Here is an 18,912-nt window from a genome sequence, read left to right on the forward strand (position 1 = left end):
ACAATATCAAGGCCAAACTGTCAAAAACATGTTCTAAGAATTGCAGTCCTCATTTGATTGCTGCAAGTATTGCTAAAAGATACACACAATATGGTGTTTCACTTCATCCGAATGTGTTTGCATTTGCCGGCTGCAGCCATTCACTGTCTATATTTGTCTATATGTTGTCTCGTCTTGTTTCTTTGTCATTTATTTTCGCTTGTTTTTTTATTGTAATTTTGTTTATGCCAACACAGTCATACATTGTTATGTTTAGCACTTTATAAACACGATTTTTTGAGGTTCGTATACTGAGCCTTATTCTGACAGTGAGGACTCCCCATCGCGCTAATCGGTTATGGTCGGTATCCTGTAGGCCTCTTCACTAGTGTACCTTTCGTTTGACGTTTTGGCCACTAAACTTACAAGTACCTAGTGTGGTAAAAAAGCACCTTGTTGTCAAGGACTGTTTGAACCGCTACAAAAAAATTTTTACTAGTGCTAGCAGAGATCAGGCCTGACTCTGCTGGTGCAGGAGGTTCTGCAATTGATCAGAACTGATCACCAGGTTCAGGCAATAAATCATTGGCCTGGATCTGATGACTGATTGGGTCTGAACCGAGTCAAATTGCCACGGGGACAGAGAGTGCGCGTGTGCCCCCTACCCACAGGCTCGCATCACGTACCTGTACGTGATTTTGCGCAGCCGGGGTGCCCTACCGCAGTATATTGGCGAGGGGGGGGTCCAGAATTGGTTAAACGCCGCGACCTACCTGAGTATTGTTGCTGAATATGTCCATCTCTTTATGACTACAGTATAGCCATCTTCTAATGGCTCCTTCCAGCAGGATAATGCACCATTTATTATTATTATACAGGATTTATATAGCGCCAACAGTTTGCGCAGCGCTTTACAATATGAGGGAAGACAATACAGTTACAATACAGTTCAAAACAGGAGGAACTAGAGGGCCCTGCTCGCTACAGCTTACAATCTAGAAGGGAGGGTCAAGTGAAACAAAAGGCAATAACCTTTTGGGGATGGGTTGATGGAGAAAATGGAGGTACATTGTCACCATGTCACAAAGCTCAAATCCTCTCACTACTGGTTTCTTGAACACAACAATGAGATCACTGTACTCCAGTGGCCTCCACACTCACCCGATCTCTATCCAATAGAGCACCTTTGGGATGTGGTGGAACGTTAGATTTGCATCATGGATGTGCAGCCAACAAATCTGCAGTAACTGTGTGATGCTATCATGTAAATATGGACCAATATCTGAGGAATGTTTCCAACACCTTGTTGAATCTATGCCATGAAGAATAAAGGCAGTTCTGAAGGCAAAAAATGGTCCAACCCGGTACTAGCAAGGTGTACATAATGAAGTGGCTGGTGAGTATGTATGCCTATGTCTGCATGCTTTAACGTATAGAGGTAATGCCTCATAATTTGCACTTTGATGGTTTGCATAAACCCGCAGGGGTACCTTTTGAAAGTGACCACTGAGTCTATAATTTTAGAAACAATTACCTTGTTTTTGTAGACTTTACACAGAGCTTTACATTAGATTGGGAGGATTCACAGATTGCACATATAATCACCATGCAATTCCTGCTGTAATTTGCTGTGTTTTTCTGTATTCCAGGGAAGATTCACCATTGCAGCCAAACATCACATATCCATCGCTGAAATATACGAGTCTGAGTTGGTGGATATAGAGAAGGTGTGTTACTGCTTTGCTTTTTGAATGTAATATGCATATTTTACGTGTTTACTAAGTCAAGTATTTTATAGCAAAGGAATAAAATCCAGCCAGTATTTTACAGGGTCCTATTAGAATAATGCTGTGGTGGCCAGTCAGTGGTTGACAGCGGGTAACAAAATAAAGTTCACTCTTGCATCACAGTAAAAGCTCAAACCAGTCAGGGTGTGACAGCAGCTCAGCAACACGCATGGCTTTCACAATTTTATTATCTTGTCATTCCAGCCAAAACTACTGGGTGAGGCTTTTCTTTCTTTGCTGTCCTTGTGCATCTAGATGCAGTACACTTGATTGTACTCTTCTGAAGGGTAAATACTGTAGTTCTCCCTGTGTATTGTTACAATGACTGCTAATACATTTCTTTGCTTGTGTAAAGACTGTGCTTAATCCTGGTTGCAGTCTTTCCCTTTCTTGCATTCATTCCACAAGCAATCACATATGTAATAAAAGAAAAGCGCCTAATAAATACATATAGTGAGTACTATACAGCAGCCTTATTCAACCAAGGTGCCTTGAGGTTTCTTCAGGGGTGTCTTGGCAAAATGCCTAAAAATTGATCAAAAATTGTATACAAGCCAACCGGTGGATCAAGCCTGCCTTTTAGTTACACAAAGCCACGGGTTTTCATTATGTGCCATTAGGACTTTATAGACATCGGCATCCTAACAACCAATGATGTCATCAGTTGATAAGGAGGGTGTCTGTTGCCTCCACAGCATCCTTGGTTGACCCTCCTGTGCCCCTCTCCCTCAGCACTGGGGTTACATTAGCTGACTGATGCAGAGAATTGATGGAGAAGAGAAACAATGGCATACTGGTCAGTACCAGTCTGAAAGGGGGATTTGCTTTGGAAGAATAAATCACCTCTAATATTGGATGTCTTACGTGTGAATGTTGCTGCATTATGTAAAACTATATGAATATTTTTTTACCCTCAATGAAGAGCGGTCAAATAGGCATATGAGGATGTTGGCTAATTTAGTAGGACATCTGATTCATTCACTTAAACTTGTAGCTGGGCAATGTAGATCGCAACAAATCCCCAACATATATTGAATAAGGAGACTCCATGTGCCGATGAATACAAAGAGAAAGGATTCTCCATAGCGTGCATCGTTTAAAACCAGAGAGATTTTATTAATTTGAATCCCTCCCTCTCTTCCTCTTCCTCCCTCTCTTCCTCTTCCTCCCTCTCTTCCTCTTCCTCCCTCTCTTCCTCTTCCTCCCTCTCTTCCTCTTCCTCTCCCTCTCTTCCTTCCTCTCCCTCTCTTCCTTCCCCTCTTCCTCTCCCCCTCTTCCCCTTCCCCTTCCTCCCTCTCTCTCCCCCTCTTCCCCTTCCCCTTCCTCCCTCTCTCTCCCCCTCTTCCCCTTCCTCCCTCTCTCTCCCCCTCTTCCCCTTCCTCCCTCTCTCTCCCCCTCTTCCCCTTCCTCCCTCTCTTCCCCTTCCCCTTCCTCCCTCTCTTCCCCTTCCCCTTCCTCCCTCTCTTCCCCTTCCCCTTCCCCTTCCTCCCTCTCTTCCCCTTCCCCTCCCTCCCTCTCTTCCTCTTCCCCTTCCCCTTCCTCCCTCCCTCTCTTCCCCTTCCCCTTCCTCCCTCCCTCTCTTCCCCTTCCCCTTCCCCTTCCTCCCTCTCTCTCTTCCCCTTCCCCTTCCTCCCTCTCTCTCTTCCCCTTCCCCTTCCTCCCTCTCTCTCTTCCCCTTCCTCTCTCTCTTCCCCTTCCCCTTCCTCTCTCTCTTCCCCTTCCTCCCTCCCTTCTTTCTTTCTTTTCATTTTAGGTGCTTGCATTAAATTCAATGGGCTGAAATATAATTTAAACCGCTATGAAATATATTTGATGCAGCTGCGCTAAATATCTACATATAGGGAACCTGTAGCTGATTCTTATATTTGTTCCATGTCTTCCTTGCAGGCAATTGCCCACTATGAACAGTCAGCTGATTACTACAAGGGCGAGGAGTCCAACAGGTACAAATAGATCACATAGGTTTTCTTTGATTCTGTCGAAGCATTCAGTTTCAATGATATTGATGATCGAAATAAATGAAATTGTTTAGAGCAATAATAGGTAATTCTGCTCTGTTCGTTTGCATGGAAAAATAGCCCGTGTGCATTGTGCCACATACAGAGGTGCAGAAGTTAGCATTTTAGAGAGAGAGAAAATGTTTGCATGCAGTTGTTCAAATTTATTAATGTTTTGGGGTTTACCTATTCAAATACATGTTGTTTTTATTTTACAGTTTACATTCCTTTGAAAGTAATGTAAAAGAATATATATAGACTTAAAATAGAACTGCAGGATGACAGGCCAATTTAATACTAAGACACAAACTTCTTAGAATCTTGTTTGTAAACCATCACAATTATGTTTTGTGTTTTCTCCTTTTAGTTCTGCTAACAAATGTCTTCTGAAGGTCGCCACTTACGCAGCTCAGCTGGAGCAGTATGCAAAAGCTTTTGAAATCTATGAGCAGGTAGAAACTGCAGACAGATCTGTTTACTTTGGGTCACCTCGCTAGGATAGAACTATCTGACTCTTCTCCATCTTTTGGAGCTATCAGCCAGTTGACAAAGGGCTGTATTGCACTGCCTTATGTCCGTTGTTCTTTGTTTTAGGTTGGTACCAATGCGATGGACAGTCCTCTTCTCAAATACAGTGCCAAGGAGTATTTCTTCAAAGCTGCCCTCTGCCATTTCTGCATTGACATGTACAACGCCAAGGTAGTTTGCTTATTTGCTTTGGGAATATAGGTGCTCCAGAATATTAGCAGCGTTTCTTATTTTGTGTGCTTTGTTACAGCTGGCAGTCCAAAAATATGAGGAAATGTTTCCAGCTTTTTCTGATTCCAGGGAGTGCAAACTAGTTAAGGTAAAATCTGTCTTGTCTTAATATTTCTGTCAATTTAACCACTTCCAGACCAGGCCTTTTCTGGCATTTTTTGTTCACATGTAATCATCGGTATTTTTTGCTAGAAAATTACCCCCAAGCATTATATATATATAATTGTTTTTTTTTTTTTTTAAAGCAGAGGCCCTAGAAAATTTGTGGATTTTGCAATTTTTACATTCTTATGTCACACTGTATTGCGCAGCGGTTTTTCAAACTCAATTTTTTTTGGGGAGAGAAATTACACTTTTTTTAACTTTTAATGCAAAAACACAATACACTGTGCACAATTGAGGCAAGTGAGTATTTTGAACAGATTATAATTTTTATGCATATTGTCTAACTCCAAGCTGTATAAACTTGAATGCTTATTGGATTTAAGCATATCGGGTTGTGTATTTTTGTAATGAGGGAGGGTGTGGCCTAGGGAGGTCAACACCCTATATAAAGGTGTGCATAATTGTTAGGCAGCTTCTCTTCCTTGGGTGAAATGGACCAAAAAAAGAGATTTAACTGACTCTGAAAAGTCAAAAATTTTAAAAAGTTTTTCAGAGGGATGCAGCACTCTTGAAATTGCTACGATATTGGGGCGTGATCAGAGCCATCAAATGTTTTTTTGCAAATGGTTAACCGGATTACAAGAAATGTATTGAGAAAGGAAAACCGCAAACTAACTTGCAAGGGTTTGAGAAGAATCCAACATGAAGCTACCAGGAACCCAATATCCTCCAGTGATGTCATATTCCAGAACTGCAACCTACCTTGATTGCCCAGAAGTACAAGGTGTTCAGTGCTCAGAGACATGGCCAAGGTAAGGAAGGCTAAAACCCAACCACTACTGAACAAGACAAAAGTTGAAACATCAAGACTGGGACAAGAAATCTCTGAAGACAGTTTTTTTTTGTTAAGGTTATATGGACTGACCGACCAGATGGATGGGCCTGTGGCTGAATCAGTAACAGGCACACTGCTCCACTTCAAATCAGATGCCAGCAAGGTGGAGGTGGGGTACTGGTATAGGCTGGCATTAATAAAGATGAGCTAATTGGGTTTTTTTGGGTTGAAGATGGACTCAAAATCAACTGTCAAACCTACTGCAAGTTTTTAGAAGACACTTTCTTCAAGCAGTGGTACAGTAAAAGTCTTTATCTTTCATAAAGACCTGCATCAATATCATAAACAATGCTCCATCGCATGCATCGAAGTACTCCACTGTGTAGCTAGCCAGTAAAGGCCTTAAAGATGAAAGAATAATGACATGGCCCCCTTCCTCACCTGACCTAAACCCTATTGAGAACTTGTGGGCCCTTCTTAATTGGGAAATTTACAGTGAAGGAAAACCATACACCTCTCTGAACAGTGTCGGGGAGGCTGTGGTTGCTGCTGCACAAAAAGTTGATTGTCAACAGATCAAGATACTGACAGACTCTATGAATGGAAGGCTTATGACTGTTATTGAAAAAGAAGGATGGCTATATTGGTCACTGATTTTATTTTTGAAACGTCAGAAATATTTGTAAATTTTGTTGTTTGTTTTTATTATTCTAACTTTAAGCGCCGGTTCACATAGGAGCGACGCTACTTTCAGGGGCGACCTCCGAGATCGCGGTCCGAGCAGCGCGCCGCGACCTCGGAGCGGCCGCCACGGACTTCATAACATTGAAGTCTATGGCGGTCGCCTCCTGGTCGCCCCAAAGAAGCTCCGGACCCTTTTTCTAGGTCGGAGCGACTTGTGTCGCTCCTATTAGAACGGGTCCACAGCTTTCCTATGGGAGGCGACCTGTGAGGCGACCAGGTCGCCTCACAGGTCGCCCTAGTGTGAACCGGGGCTAACAGATGAAAATAAGTGAAATGGGAAAATATTTGTTTTTTTTTAGTTGCATAATTCTGCACACTAATAGTTGCCCAATAATTGTGCACACGTAGATATTCTCAGAAGAAAGACAAAACTTCACTTTTCTTAAATATTCAGGTTTTAGGTTTATTAACATTTTGGATTGACTGAGACCGCTGTAGTTGTTCAATAATGAAAGCACTGTAGTTGTTCAAGAATGAAATGAATCATCAAAAATACAACTAGCCTAATAATTGTGCACACAGTGTACGTAACGCAATCTTTTTGTAAAATATAGAATGTGATGTTATGCCAAGTAAATGGATATCAAACATGTAACACTTTAAAATTGCACATGCCTGTGCAACGGCGACTAACAAAGTAAATTTTACTATTCATAGGCAAGGTTTTAAAAGCCTTTACAGGTTACTGCTTTAGATTTACAGAGCAGATCTAGTGCTAGAATTACTGCCCATGATTGGATGTTCACGGTGATACCTCACGTGTGGGATGATCTTTGTGCTTGCTGGTCCGACGCCTTCGGTCACCTTTTGAGTGTGAGGTCAGAGGGAACTTTAAATTGTGTTTTTTTTTTTTTTTTTTTAATTTTATTTTTACACTGTTGCTTTCATTTTTTTTTTTTTTTTGATCACTTTAATTGCTGTCATAAGGAATGTAAACATCATTGGGACTGCAATAGGCAGTGACAGATACTGTTTATGGAGGGATCTGGGGTCTATAAGACCCCAAATCCCTCCTCTGCACTTAAAAGCATTCAAAACATCAAGTATGTTTGTTTTTGAATGCTTTTTATTCTTTATTAAATGGGGCTGATTGTTTCAGAGTAAATCGGAAGTGATGTCATGTCATTGTTTACAGGTTACTGTTATGAACAGCCGATCAAAGCCGATCCTGGTTTGTATGGCTGTCCTGGTTGGACGGGAGAGTCCGAGCAAGCCGTGTGAGGGGGATGTCCCCTCCTGCTTCTTCTATGCTTGTAATAACAATCAAGCGGCCAGTCAGCCGCTTAGATTGCTATTATAAGATAGCTGACCGCTGGCTCTGAAAATACCGGGGTGATGTCTAAAGCTGCAGGCATCCCGGTATAACCACCGAAAGTCCAGCGACGTACGTACGTCAAATTTTATCTTTTTGCCTAATGTCTTTCTGTCCCTTTTGAATACTCAATAGAGGGGGGTTTCAACTAGTTTCCTGAAATTGTCAAAGGTCTGCATATAATATCTTAGTGTATTTAATGTTACAGAAAAATGTCCGACTGCAGATTTGCTACAATAAATAATCGGGCATGCTACAGGAGATGGTCAGAGACATCCGACCTAATATAGAAGTTGTTGGAACTTGCTGCAGTAAACTGGGATACGTGGGACTGCTAGAGATCGCTGCCATTCTCTAGTCCAGTGGTTCTTAACCTGGGTTCGATCGAACCCCGGGGGTTCGGTGAGTCAGTCTCGGGGGTTCGGCGGAGGTCAAGACACACACCCGACTCATATGATTCGTGATGACACGCCCCGCTCATTGGCTGCAGGTGATCACGCAACATCACTTGGCCTATCTATCTGTGCTGCAGGGAATTTGGCGCGCCCAGTAGTCGAATTGTAACTGTCGTGATGGTACGTCGTGTGATTTCTTTCTTAATCTTTTAATCCCTTCATACTAGCTATGTCGAGCAAAAAAAGAAAGTGGTTGGACCAATATGTACAATATGGATTCACATGTATAACGGAACGTGATGGGAGTCAGCGTCCTAACTGCATGATTTGTAATGCCAAGTTGAGCAATTCTAGTCTAGCACCGGCAAAACTAAGAGAACACTTCCTTAAGCTGCATGGAGATGGAAAATACAAGAACACAACGCTTGCTGAATTCAGGCTGAGGAGAGCCAGATTCGATGAAAAGGCTAGTCTGCCTGTTCTCGGCTTTGTACCCATCAACAAACCGATCCTCATAGCCAGTGGTGTATTTTGGTTTTGTACTGCCCTAGGCAAGACTAAAATTGGGCGCCCCCCCCCCTTTCCTATGTAAATTTGCCCCACTCCTTTTTTAACGGATGTGACTTCCTCCAAAATTGAAGGACTACAAGTCCCAGCATGAACCCCTGAGATCTCACAAGGGGGGGGGTGAGAGTGGGTGGGAGAGAGATAAGGGTGAGAGAGAGGGAGAGCGAGGTGGGATGAGAGAGAGAGGGGGATGAGAGTGAGAGGGAGAGGGAGAGGGAGAGGGAAAGGGAGAGGGAGAGGGGCGGCTCTAGAAACCAGTGGCCAATAGAGTGTCAGGTGGAGGGGGGTGGCTTTTTTTGCTGCCCCCCTGCAAAGTGCCGCCCTAGGCCTGGGCCTTGTTGGCCTAGGCCAAAATACAGCACTGCTCATAGCATCGTACGAAGTTGCTTACCGGATCGCAAAGCAGGGCAAACCACACACCATTGGTGAAACACTCATAAAACCAGCTGTGTTTTGAATTTGAAAAAATCATATTTTATTTTTCCAATTAAGAAGGGTTCGGTGAATGCGCATATGAAACTGGTGGGGTTCAGTACCTCCAACAAGGTTAAGAACCACTGCTCTAGTCCCTTTACAGATCAGTGCACCTACAGTAGTGCTCATTAGGTACCCTTTTAAAACTACTGGTACCGTATTTGATATGTGTCACTGCAAGACCCATTAAACCACTAATGGAAAGAAAATATAATAAAAGGAAGTGTACAGCACAAAAATAAAATTACAAAAAGATTAAAGAAATAAACCTAAGCCAGACCATTAACCCAGCAGAGGCCACTCTATTGAATATTTTTTTCCCACAGGCCCGAGTAAGCACCTATACAGGGAAAACACTGACTACTTGTTGGGGGGGGTGGAGGAAAAACATGGACTACTGGCTGGGGGGGGGGGGGGATGCAGGGAAAACACTGACTAGTGGCTGTGGGGTGCAGGGAAAACACTGACTAGTGGCTGTGGGGTGCAGGGAAAACAGACAGCCCTCTGGCCACAATTTGGGCATCAGAGGTTGAATCTATCTAATTGATCTATTATCTGGTACTCATGTGTATATTTCTTGGGGACCATTTATCAAGAATGTTACACAGACAGAGTAGAATAGTATATAATTGGGCTGAAAAAATTGAAAATCTTTTACCATAAGCTTTCAGGTTGTTTTTTTTTCATCTAAATTCCACGTCTAATGATGAGATGTAGTGTCGTAGTTATGTCTAAGAGAAGTCGCTGCCTAAACTGGCCATAAACCACTTGATTTTAGACCAATTCCGGCTGAATTGGCCAAAATTGGAGCCATAGGTGGCCTTGTAAGCACCACCCAGCTCGACAAGTCTATTTAAAAATCACCTGAGCCAGGTGAAAATGTTTCAGCTGAGTAGTGGGTGCCCCCTACCAGATGCAGTCACTGTTTGGCAGTGCCAGTGTATGCAGGCAGCTCCAGGTGCTGTGGCTGTCAGAACACAGTAGTAGGCAGTGGGGATCACTCCATCCACTCTTGTTAATGTGAATAATGGAATTGGTTGGGTCATCAATGCCTACCTTTAGGCTGGGTTCACTGCAGGGGGTCTTGTGCGTCACATCAGGGGCACTGGCAGGTAAAGTGAATAACATTGATTATCCTGCGACAATGGCACCTGAAGGTAGATGGGATATATTGGGCAGCAAGTGAACATGTTGTCCCTGAACTTGATGTGTTGAAAGCAGAAAAAATTAGCAAATGTAAGGAATTGAGTGGCTTTGGCTAAGGCCAAATTGTAATGGCTAGTTGACTGGGGTCAGAGCATCTCCAAAACTGCAGCTCTTGCGGGATTTCCCCAGTCTGCAGTGGTCCTAGGAAGTAAAACCGGCGAACCGACAACATGGTCATGGGCAGCCCAGGCTCATTGATGCACATGAGGAGAGAAGGCTGGCCATGTAGTCAGATTCAGTAGAAGAACTACTGTAGCTCAAATTGCTAAAATAGTTAATGCTAGCTCCAAAAGAGAGGTGTCAGTTTTTTTGCGGTTGAGCTACCCATGCTGACCCATGTTCACAGCCAAAGGTACCTACAATGGGCAAGTGAGCATCAGAACTGGACCATGGAGCAATGGTAGAAGGTGGCCTAAATCATGCTTTCATGTATATTGTGTGTCGCTTACCAGTGGAAGAGATGGCACCAGGATGCCCTATGGGAATTAGGGAAGCTGGCGGAGACATTGTGATGCTTTGTCCAGTAGCATCCCAGCCTCGATGGGTCAGGGCTTTTTTGGTGGCAAATAGGGGAACTACTCAATATTACGTGGGTGGCCAAAATGGTTTGGCTGATTGTTGTATGTACTGTATTTTTCATCTTGTTCTCCGTTTTGAATTGCCTGGGTCTGCCCTAATATTCTGAAACTCCCACAATGCACCCTGTATCCAGAGACCACATAATTCAAGTTTCATTCATGACAAAGAGGGTGCATGGAAAGCCTGGTTTAATGGCAGGTCTACATTATGGTTTTTGTTTTTCACAGAAACTGCTTGACGCTCATGAAGAACAAAACATGGACAACTATACAGATGCAGTAAGTGTTTTTGTTTTTTTAAATATTTTATTATTTTTGCTACTATTGAATTGTAAAATGTTTTTTTTTTTAACTAGTTTTACAGCATTAAAACTGCACATAAAATACTGTTGCAAAATAAAATTGGCAATACCACAGCTGCTTTGCTTGTTTCTCTATATCATTCTGCCTAAAAAGCATTTGGCTTAAATATAACTTTTTGCTCTACAGGTAAAAGAATATGACTCTATCTCCCGTTTAGACCAGTGGCTGACTACAATGCTGCTTCGCATCAAGAAGACCATCAAAGGAGAAGAGGAAGACTTGCGCTAAGGGTTTCATTCTGTAACCCCTTCCCCAGTGATCTAAGCCCACTTTAGGATTTGTGAAGGCGGGTTGTCGGAAATACTGCTTACATTATTGGCATTAAAATCTAAGTTTATCATAAGATCCTTCGTCACCATTATGAAATTCTGCCCCTGTACTTGAGCCATTTTGTGAAGTTTTATCAGTCATATGCAGTCAGTTCATTGGCTGCTTTTTATTAGAGGTCCTGACCACAAAATGGCTGCTTCTACAGTACAGAGGCATTGAATGCACCATATTAAAGGTAGTCTATTATTATTATTATTTTTTTTTTTTTTTTCGTGCTCTTACAGCTTAGTACTACAGTATTGCAGCTGGACGGCATGACCTTTCTGCACGTTTTTAGCTAGCATTGAAAAACGAATTGACAAGTGGGCTCCTTTTTATACTGTAAAACCCAGGCACTGCCTGTGCAATTTTTCACTTTTTGGGCAAGCAGCTCAATTGTACTAATGCATGGATTTGGTGGCATGTAAAGGGAGGGAATTGAAGGGCTGAACTCCACATCACACCACACTAAGCATAATCTGAACATATATATTTTATTTTAGAGAATTGTAAGGCCAAAGTCTGGCTCCCATATATGAGAGTTTAGTATATCTTAGCCCGGGCAGATCAGCCAGGAAAGCACACCAGAAATACAGAAGGTTTTCATAAGTAACCTCATTTCTTCTTGCAACCCCTTGGTGTGTTAGACTATAAAAAATGTATTTATCCATAAATGTTAGGAAACCATATAAAATTTCTATATAATTTAAACTGCACACTTGAATTTAGCACAAATACTGCGCATCAAGGTTTAGGACCAATTCATTTTGGGGCTTAGTTCTATGAAGAAAAAAAAAAAAGTGTCAATGTTCCCATGATACTTGGATTACCGGATTCCAGCTGTTATTTTTTTGGCTGAGTTTTTTCTAAGGGAAAACACTTTGGTTTTTACAGTCTGGGCTCTATCCTGTTTTGATAATGCAAATCTAAGACCATAGTATGCTATACTAGCTTGTGAGAAGCCTGCTTGCATCTTAGCTTCTTCCAGGAGGGCCGGTGCCTGAATGGAACTTACCAATTTTGTCAGATTTTGAAAAACTGTTTTTTTTTTCTTTTTACCATCAAGCCCCCATTAATAGAAATCTTCTACAAAGTTGACATTGCTTTATTGTGTTATGCTCTAGATGTGCATATTTCCCAGCATTTTATGATGACCTCAGATGCAGGTTATTTGTTGTGTTTTATTTTTTTGTCTTGTCTGTTGTCTTGTGAACCATCTTGTAAAATAAAAAAAAAAAATAAAAAAGTGCAGCAAAGCCCATGTGAAATAAAGCCAGTGGTATATATTAAGTCTTTGTACCTAATTCCTTACCAAATCCAAAAAGAATAGTTTATATTTGCCTTCCTTCACTTCAGCACTGAAAGTGCTGGACAGTGACTGATGGTAAGTAAAACTGCACATATCATTGCAACCACTTCTGTGTATCCAGGTAGATTCTACCTTGTTTTTTTTTTTTCAGGACATGTCTTTTAGACCTAAATGGTAATTAATATATTCCGATTTATTTTTATTAATATTATCAAAGGAACACTGGTCCAAAATAGGAAAAATATACTTTTTATTTAGCTGTATATTTCTTGCTATTACCTTAACCTACTATCAAGGTTAGTTGTTGTTTGTACCCATAGTAGGGACCAGAAACAACTATGCACATTTTGCTTTTTTTTAATCAAACCTAAAACATACTGACACTGATACTAATTTAAAAATCCTACCCAAAATATACAGAGCCTGACTTTTTTGACCATTACCTTGGCCCCAGCACTAACCTAGTTCAAACCTTGATCTAGCTATTTTTTTTTTTTTTTAATTTTTCACACTTTTGTTTGTTTACATCTTTTTCTTCAGAATGGAGAGAAAGATGCATTGTATACACTCTGGGCAGGCATTACAGTGACTGATCACTCTGATAGCCAATCAGAGCAATCAAGTGACTGGAAATCGGGATTCCCAATTGTAAGTAGGAGACCTGGGGTCAAGTATGACTTTCTCCATGAGCTAGTGCTGGGATCACTCAGTGGGGATTATATAGTCCTGTGTGAGCGAAGACTCTGGCAACTCCTAGTGTACACAGATCTTTCCTATGCTTCTGGCAGCTGAATGGAATGGTGTGGAAAGCGAAAGGATGCAAAGTATATGACCACAGTTAAAGTGTATCTGTCACTTTTACACTCTAAAGTGACCCTATCAATACAGGCGTACTTATGTCCAATAATTTACCTGCTGAAAGAAGAGGGAATATACCTGAACAATATAGGCTGTTTGGGACTTTAAATGAGGTGCACAAGCAGGTAATGCTTAGCGTCTCCATCCCTGTATCAGAAAAACTGAAAATTGAGGGGATTAAGAGAGGTGCATGGAAACCAGCCAGCCCCCAGTCTGATGTACTCACCCACCAGTCTGCCAACCAAGTAGACCTGTCTCATGATGTAGGTAAAAAACGGGGGTTTAGTTGACACGCATTTGCAAACACATGTGTAAGCTGCAAGGCCCCTTCACGGCACCCTGTGTTACTTGCAATTCTAACGCTAACAAATTTGAGTGTCTCCACAATGGAAGCACATAGTTGCTAATGGATGGCTGGGAGACAGGTGGGATGGAGGTGGCCCAATCCTCCCCCAACCTGCTCCCATCAATGACTGGTCTAAATATATCATAGCTCTAATTAGCTGTGTTGTAGCGATGGTACAAACTGAAATGGACTAGCTGAGAAGCATAAACCTCCATCCCTTTGGTAGTTGCAGTGTAAACACAGAATGGGACTTTACAGGAGGTACCAGCCTGTAAAGCACAGTGCCTCCATCCCTGATTTCATAAACTATTTAGGACATTAAATGAGACACAAGCAGGTCATGCTTTTGGTTTCCATCCCTGTATATGAAAAAACTGAGGTTAAAATAAACTGCATCCACCAAAAATGCACGAAAATCGCACGTGGGACTTTAAATGAGGCACAGTGCCTCCATCCCTAATTACATGACAATATAGGCTGTTTGGGACTTTAAACAAGGCACAAGCAGGTAATGCTTAGCATCTCCACCCCTGTATCAGAAAAACTGAAAATTGAGGGGATTGAGAGGTGCATGGAAACCAGCCAGCCCCCAGTCTGATGTACTCACCCACCAGTCTGCCAACCAACCAAGTAGACCTGTCTCACGATGTAGGTAAATAAACAGGGGTTTAGTTGACACGCATTTGCAAACGCATGTGTAAGCTGCAAGGCCTCTTCACGGCACCCTTTTGTTACTTGCAGAATATACCTATCTGTTCGGCAGCCTGCCACTGGAAGTATTCAACAGGTAGGATTGGTCAAGTACCTATTATCCCTGTTATTATATAACAGTGGAGAAGCTGATGTTCCACACACCTGGCAGTGTGCACAACTTCCAGTGGCCAAGGAGCAGTGAAGCAATGGTGTTTAAATACATAGGCTGCTGGAAAGTTAAATTTATCTCCTATTGTTTTACATTCTGTGGTGTACAAATGTCTGTGTGTTGACAGGGTCACTTTCATTGGTATCCTATGTGATTAGGAGTGTTTAATCCTTGTCCCCTGCTCCTTTTGTGCCTGCTGGGTCACTGATCTTTGACAGCAGCTCCCACCACAGTCTTGTGATGGGTCATCTGGCAGCCCAGAATGTGAATGCACACAAAAAGGACTGTCGGAAGTTGCGGTGACGACACATAGCTCACCCATGCATGAGATTACTGCAGCACATCACTGGAGTGACAGCTCTTTCTGTGAGAAGGCAGCACTTAGCAGTGGTGTGGGGCTTGTTGGATTACCTAAATGCTACATTTACATAACATGCTTTAGGAACAATAAAAAAGGAAAACTCAGGAAAGGGTCTCCTTAAGGCATTAGTGCAGCAGTGGTTTATTTTGGTAGAGATGTATGTATCGTAATCATACAGTACACAGGCTTGATAATCATAGACCTTGGGTTATATACAGGCTGGATCCTTCAGATGATTGGACACAAACTTTGAGGAAACCTGTAAAAAAAACAAAAAAAAAAAAAAAATTGGGTTTTGGCTCTGCTCTCTGTGCGATATACAACTAATGTAATTTGTCATGTGCAAAAAATGCATGTGCTGAATAAGGTAAACCACATTGTGCAGCACATGCAAAATTTGGGTGGAAATAATCAAGCAATTGTTACTAAAGTGCATATGCTAATTACAAGTGCCCAAACAATGTGCACCAAAAAATTATGGGTGAAACATAAACTAATCCAGTCTGATTCGTATTTAAAAGAAAAAAAAAAAACAGTCCATAAATCTCATTAGTTGGTCCACAATCGATAAGAAGCAATATCATTGTGGCCAAGGGATTGAGCAACCACATGTAGTGTGGCCGGTGTCTCCACTCGTGCCCCCCTCCTGCTTTTTGCACTCACCAGAAGTCTCTCCCCTTTCAACAGGGGTGTATCCAGCCTTTACAGCTATACCCGGCTGTATGCCTCTGGCAACCTCTCCTTCCAGTTCCCAGCGGTGTCAGTAGTACATGGAAATAGCAAAAGCAAACCCCATAGTATGAATCCGTATAAAAGTTTTTATTTAGAAATTGCAGTATTGTACTTACAATAAGTCAAAACGGTCTTCTCCTGTAAAATCAGGAAATCTGGGACACGAAGCACTCCACAGACTCGAACCGGAAGTGGCACAAGGAAGCTAGGCTTCTCCCTATGCGTTTTGTCACTCTGACGTCATCGGGATTGCAACCATCTTGCTCCACTCACCGGTTTATATAGGTAAGGTATCCTAGCAACCCCAGGTCACATGTTCTGGGCCATTTTGAATAGTTAATGGCTCGGGTATGTATCCCTTCTCTCCTGGCAACCCCTTAGCCAATTCAGATTGCTGCCAAACGTGGCCTCCCCCCTGGCCTACGTTACAAATGCACATATCTGCAGGTATGTGAAGTTATTCATCCAGTTTTACTCGTTTGGCTCTATATATATATATATATATATATATATATATATAATTTCTTGACCTATGTTGTCCGCCTGGATGTTTTTCATTAAGCTAGGAACTCATTCAATATATCACCTAAATGTACATATAAATGCAGAACTATTCCAATGTTAAAACATTAAAATTACTAAAAAAAAAAAAAAAACGAGATGTGTTACAGAAAATCAGAAAAGAGTATATAAAAATATGGAAATACAAGAAGGCCTTGATGAAAAAAAAATGAAATTTAATATTAACAAAGTTTTGTAAAAAATTTTAAAAACATGAAGATAGGGAAGATAGAGATTTATATATATATATATATATATATATATATATATATATATATATATATATATATATATGTGCTGCTGTTACAGTTTTTATATTATGATAGTTTCGATAATATAGCCCTTACATGTGCCTGTGGGAATGGAGAACTACTGTTATAAGGAAATGGTAGCGTAAAGGGATTGATATCAGGATCAGATTGACAAGACACTTAGTGTATGTGTATTAACTCATTAATAAGGTCCTGAAGAAAGTGTAAGGAGCCTGTATATCGATAAGGAGGACTCTTGTCCCACGCATATGCCTATGGTAGTAAAAAGTTGGTAATTCAGGACAAAAATTATCATATATATTAACAAGGTGTTTAAAAGAATTATAAAAAAACTTTATTTGGTTTAGGAAGGTAGGAGGATCCATAATCATTAGTTGGAAATGAAGCAATTAGGGTCTGTGTCAATATTAAAGCCCTCTGGTTGGAGAGAATGCAACTGGAAAATCCATTTTGTTTCATTTTGTGAGACCTTAATCTTCCTATTGTCCCCTCCAATGTTCCTAGTTTACCATTTCGATACCAAAAAAAGGTCATCACTGATGGATCCCTCCCATGTGCCTCTTTAAAATGTCTAGATATACTATGTTTCGCAAAGCCCTTTCTTATGTTATTGATGTGTTTCTGTCAAAAGGAGGTCTCGTGGTCCTCCCTACATATTGTAACTGGCATGGGCATTCTTTTACATATGTGACATGCGTGCTTGTGCATTTAATCATTTCTTTTATTTTATGCTGTCTACCTGTGGCTGAGGCTATAAAGTATCCATTCTTTTCTGTTGGTTTTTGTTTTTGCTGACTTTGCATGGCAGACATGTTTGGGAAGATGAGACAAGAACAAATAGGTTATATTCTAGAAGTCTTAGAAATGGCCATGAACAGTGAATACTTCTGGTACAGTGGGGACTATTATGTCCAAACAAAGGAGCTATGGGGGTAAGATATGCTCCAAGTGTAGCTAATCTATTTAGGAGGAAGAACAGATCTACTATGAAAAAAGACCCAACCTCAAATTTTACAAATGTTACAACCGATGATATATTGATTTGGGAGGGCTCAGAAAATTCACTGAAAATTCACTGACTGAATTCTTCGAAGAAATCAATCACAATCATTATGGAATTTCATTCTTGGGAACCTTTAGTTGGCATCTCATGTCAAAGAACTCTGACGACCTGAAAAAAAGATTTGTTGCTCTACGTAAAGATGGCCTAGGCTATAAGAAGATTGTCAAGACCCTGAAACTGAGCTGCAGCACGGTGGCCAAGACCATACAGCAGTTAACCCGGACAGGTTCCACTCAGAGCAGGCCTCGCCATGGTCGACCAAAGATGTTGAGTGCACATGCTCAGCGTCATATCCAGACGTCGTCTTTCGGAAATAGACGTATGAGTGCCGCCAGCATTGCTGCAGAGGTTGAAGGGGGAAGGGGGGGTCAGCCTGTCAGTGCTCAGGCCATACGCTGCACACTGCATCAAATTGGCCTGCGTGGCTGTCGTCCCAGAAGGAAGCCTCTTCTAAAGATGATGCACAAGAAACCCTGCAAACTGTTTGCTGAAGTCCAGCAGACTAAGGACATGGATTACTGGAACCATGTCCTGTGGTCTGATGGGGCCAAGATAAACTTATTTGGTTCAGCTGGTGGATGAGGTATTTTTCCTTTTTTACTTTTAATTTACTGCAATAAAAGTTATTTTTTTATTTTATTCCATTGTTTTTTTCTTTTTTACCGCCAGCAACATGTACTCACCTCATGTAAAGTCCCACGGGCCATTCCCCCTTTTTCCTATGTATGTATCGGGATGGAGGTGTGATACTGATGTTACCAGACCATAAACCCTTTCTTTTTCTTTGTGTGTTGAGTTCGTTTGAGGGGACAGCAAATTTACACTGTTACACAAGGTGTACACTCACTACTTTACATTGTAGCAAAGTGTCATTTTTTTTCTCTGTTGTCACATGAAAAGATATAATAAAATATTTACACAAATGTGAGAGGTGTACTCACTTCTTTTTTTTTTTTATATATTTTTTTTTTTTTCAAAACATTTTATTGAGAAATTAAATGCACAGTACATGAATAGAAAACCGTATGCAAGGATACAATCATGAACAGAAAATATCAACAGTTAATTTGCATAGAAATACCCCACCATCATATAGAAATAACATGAAATCAGAAGCAGTAAGAACCAATCGGAGCAA

The 18,912-nt window shown here is 41.3% G+C and overlaps 1 protein-coding gene across 1 annotated transcript in view; it reads left to right on the plus strand.

Annotated features, from left to right (window-relative positions):
• Positions 1-11,833, plus strand: part of NAPA (NSF attachment protein alpha) — a 59,509-nt gene extending 47,676 nt beyond the window's left edge. The window contains exons 5-11 of the mRNA XM_082263482.1: positions 1,629-1,706; positions 3,654-3,709; positions 4,131-4,215; positions 4,358-4,462; positions 4,542-4,610; positions 10,967-11,017; positions 11,228-11,833. Coding sequence (XP_082119608.1) covers positions 1,629-1,706; positions 3,654-3,709; positions 4,131-4,215; positions 4,358-4,462; positions 4,542-4,610; positions 10,967-11,017; positions 11,228-11,329 — 546 coding nt within the window. The 3' untranslated portion in view covers positions 11,330-11,833. The remainder of the gene's footprint in view (positions 1-1,628; positions 1,707-3,653; positions 3,710-4,130; positions 4,216-4,357; positions 4,463-4,541; positions 4,611-10,966; positions 11,018-11,227) is intronic.
• Positions 11,834-18,912: the final 7,079 nt, after the last annotated feature.

This window comes from Pelophylax lessonae, assembly GCF_965119305.1.
Source record: "Pelophylax lessonae genome assembly, chromosome: 7".
NCBI classification, from domain to species: Eukaryota; Metazoa; Chordata; class Amphibia; order Anura; family Ranidae; genus Pelophylax; species Pelophylax lessonae.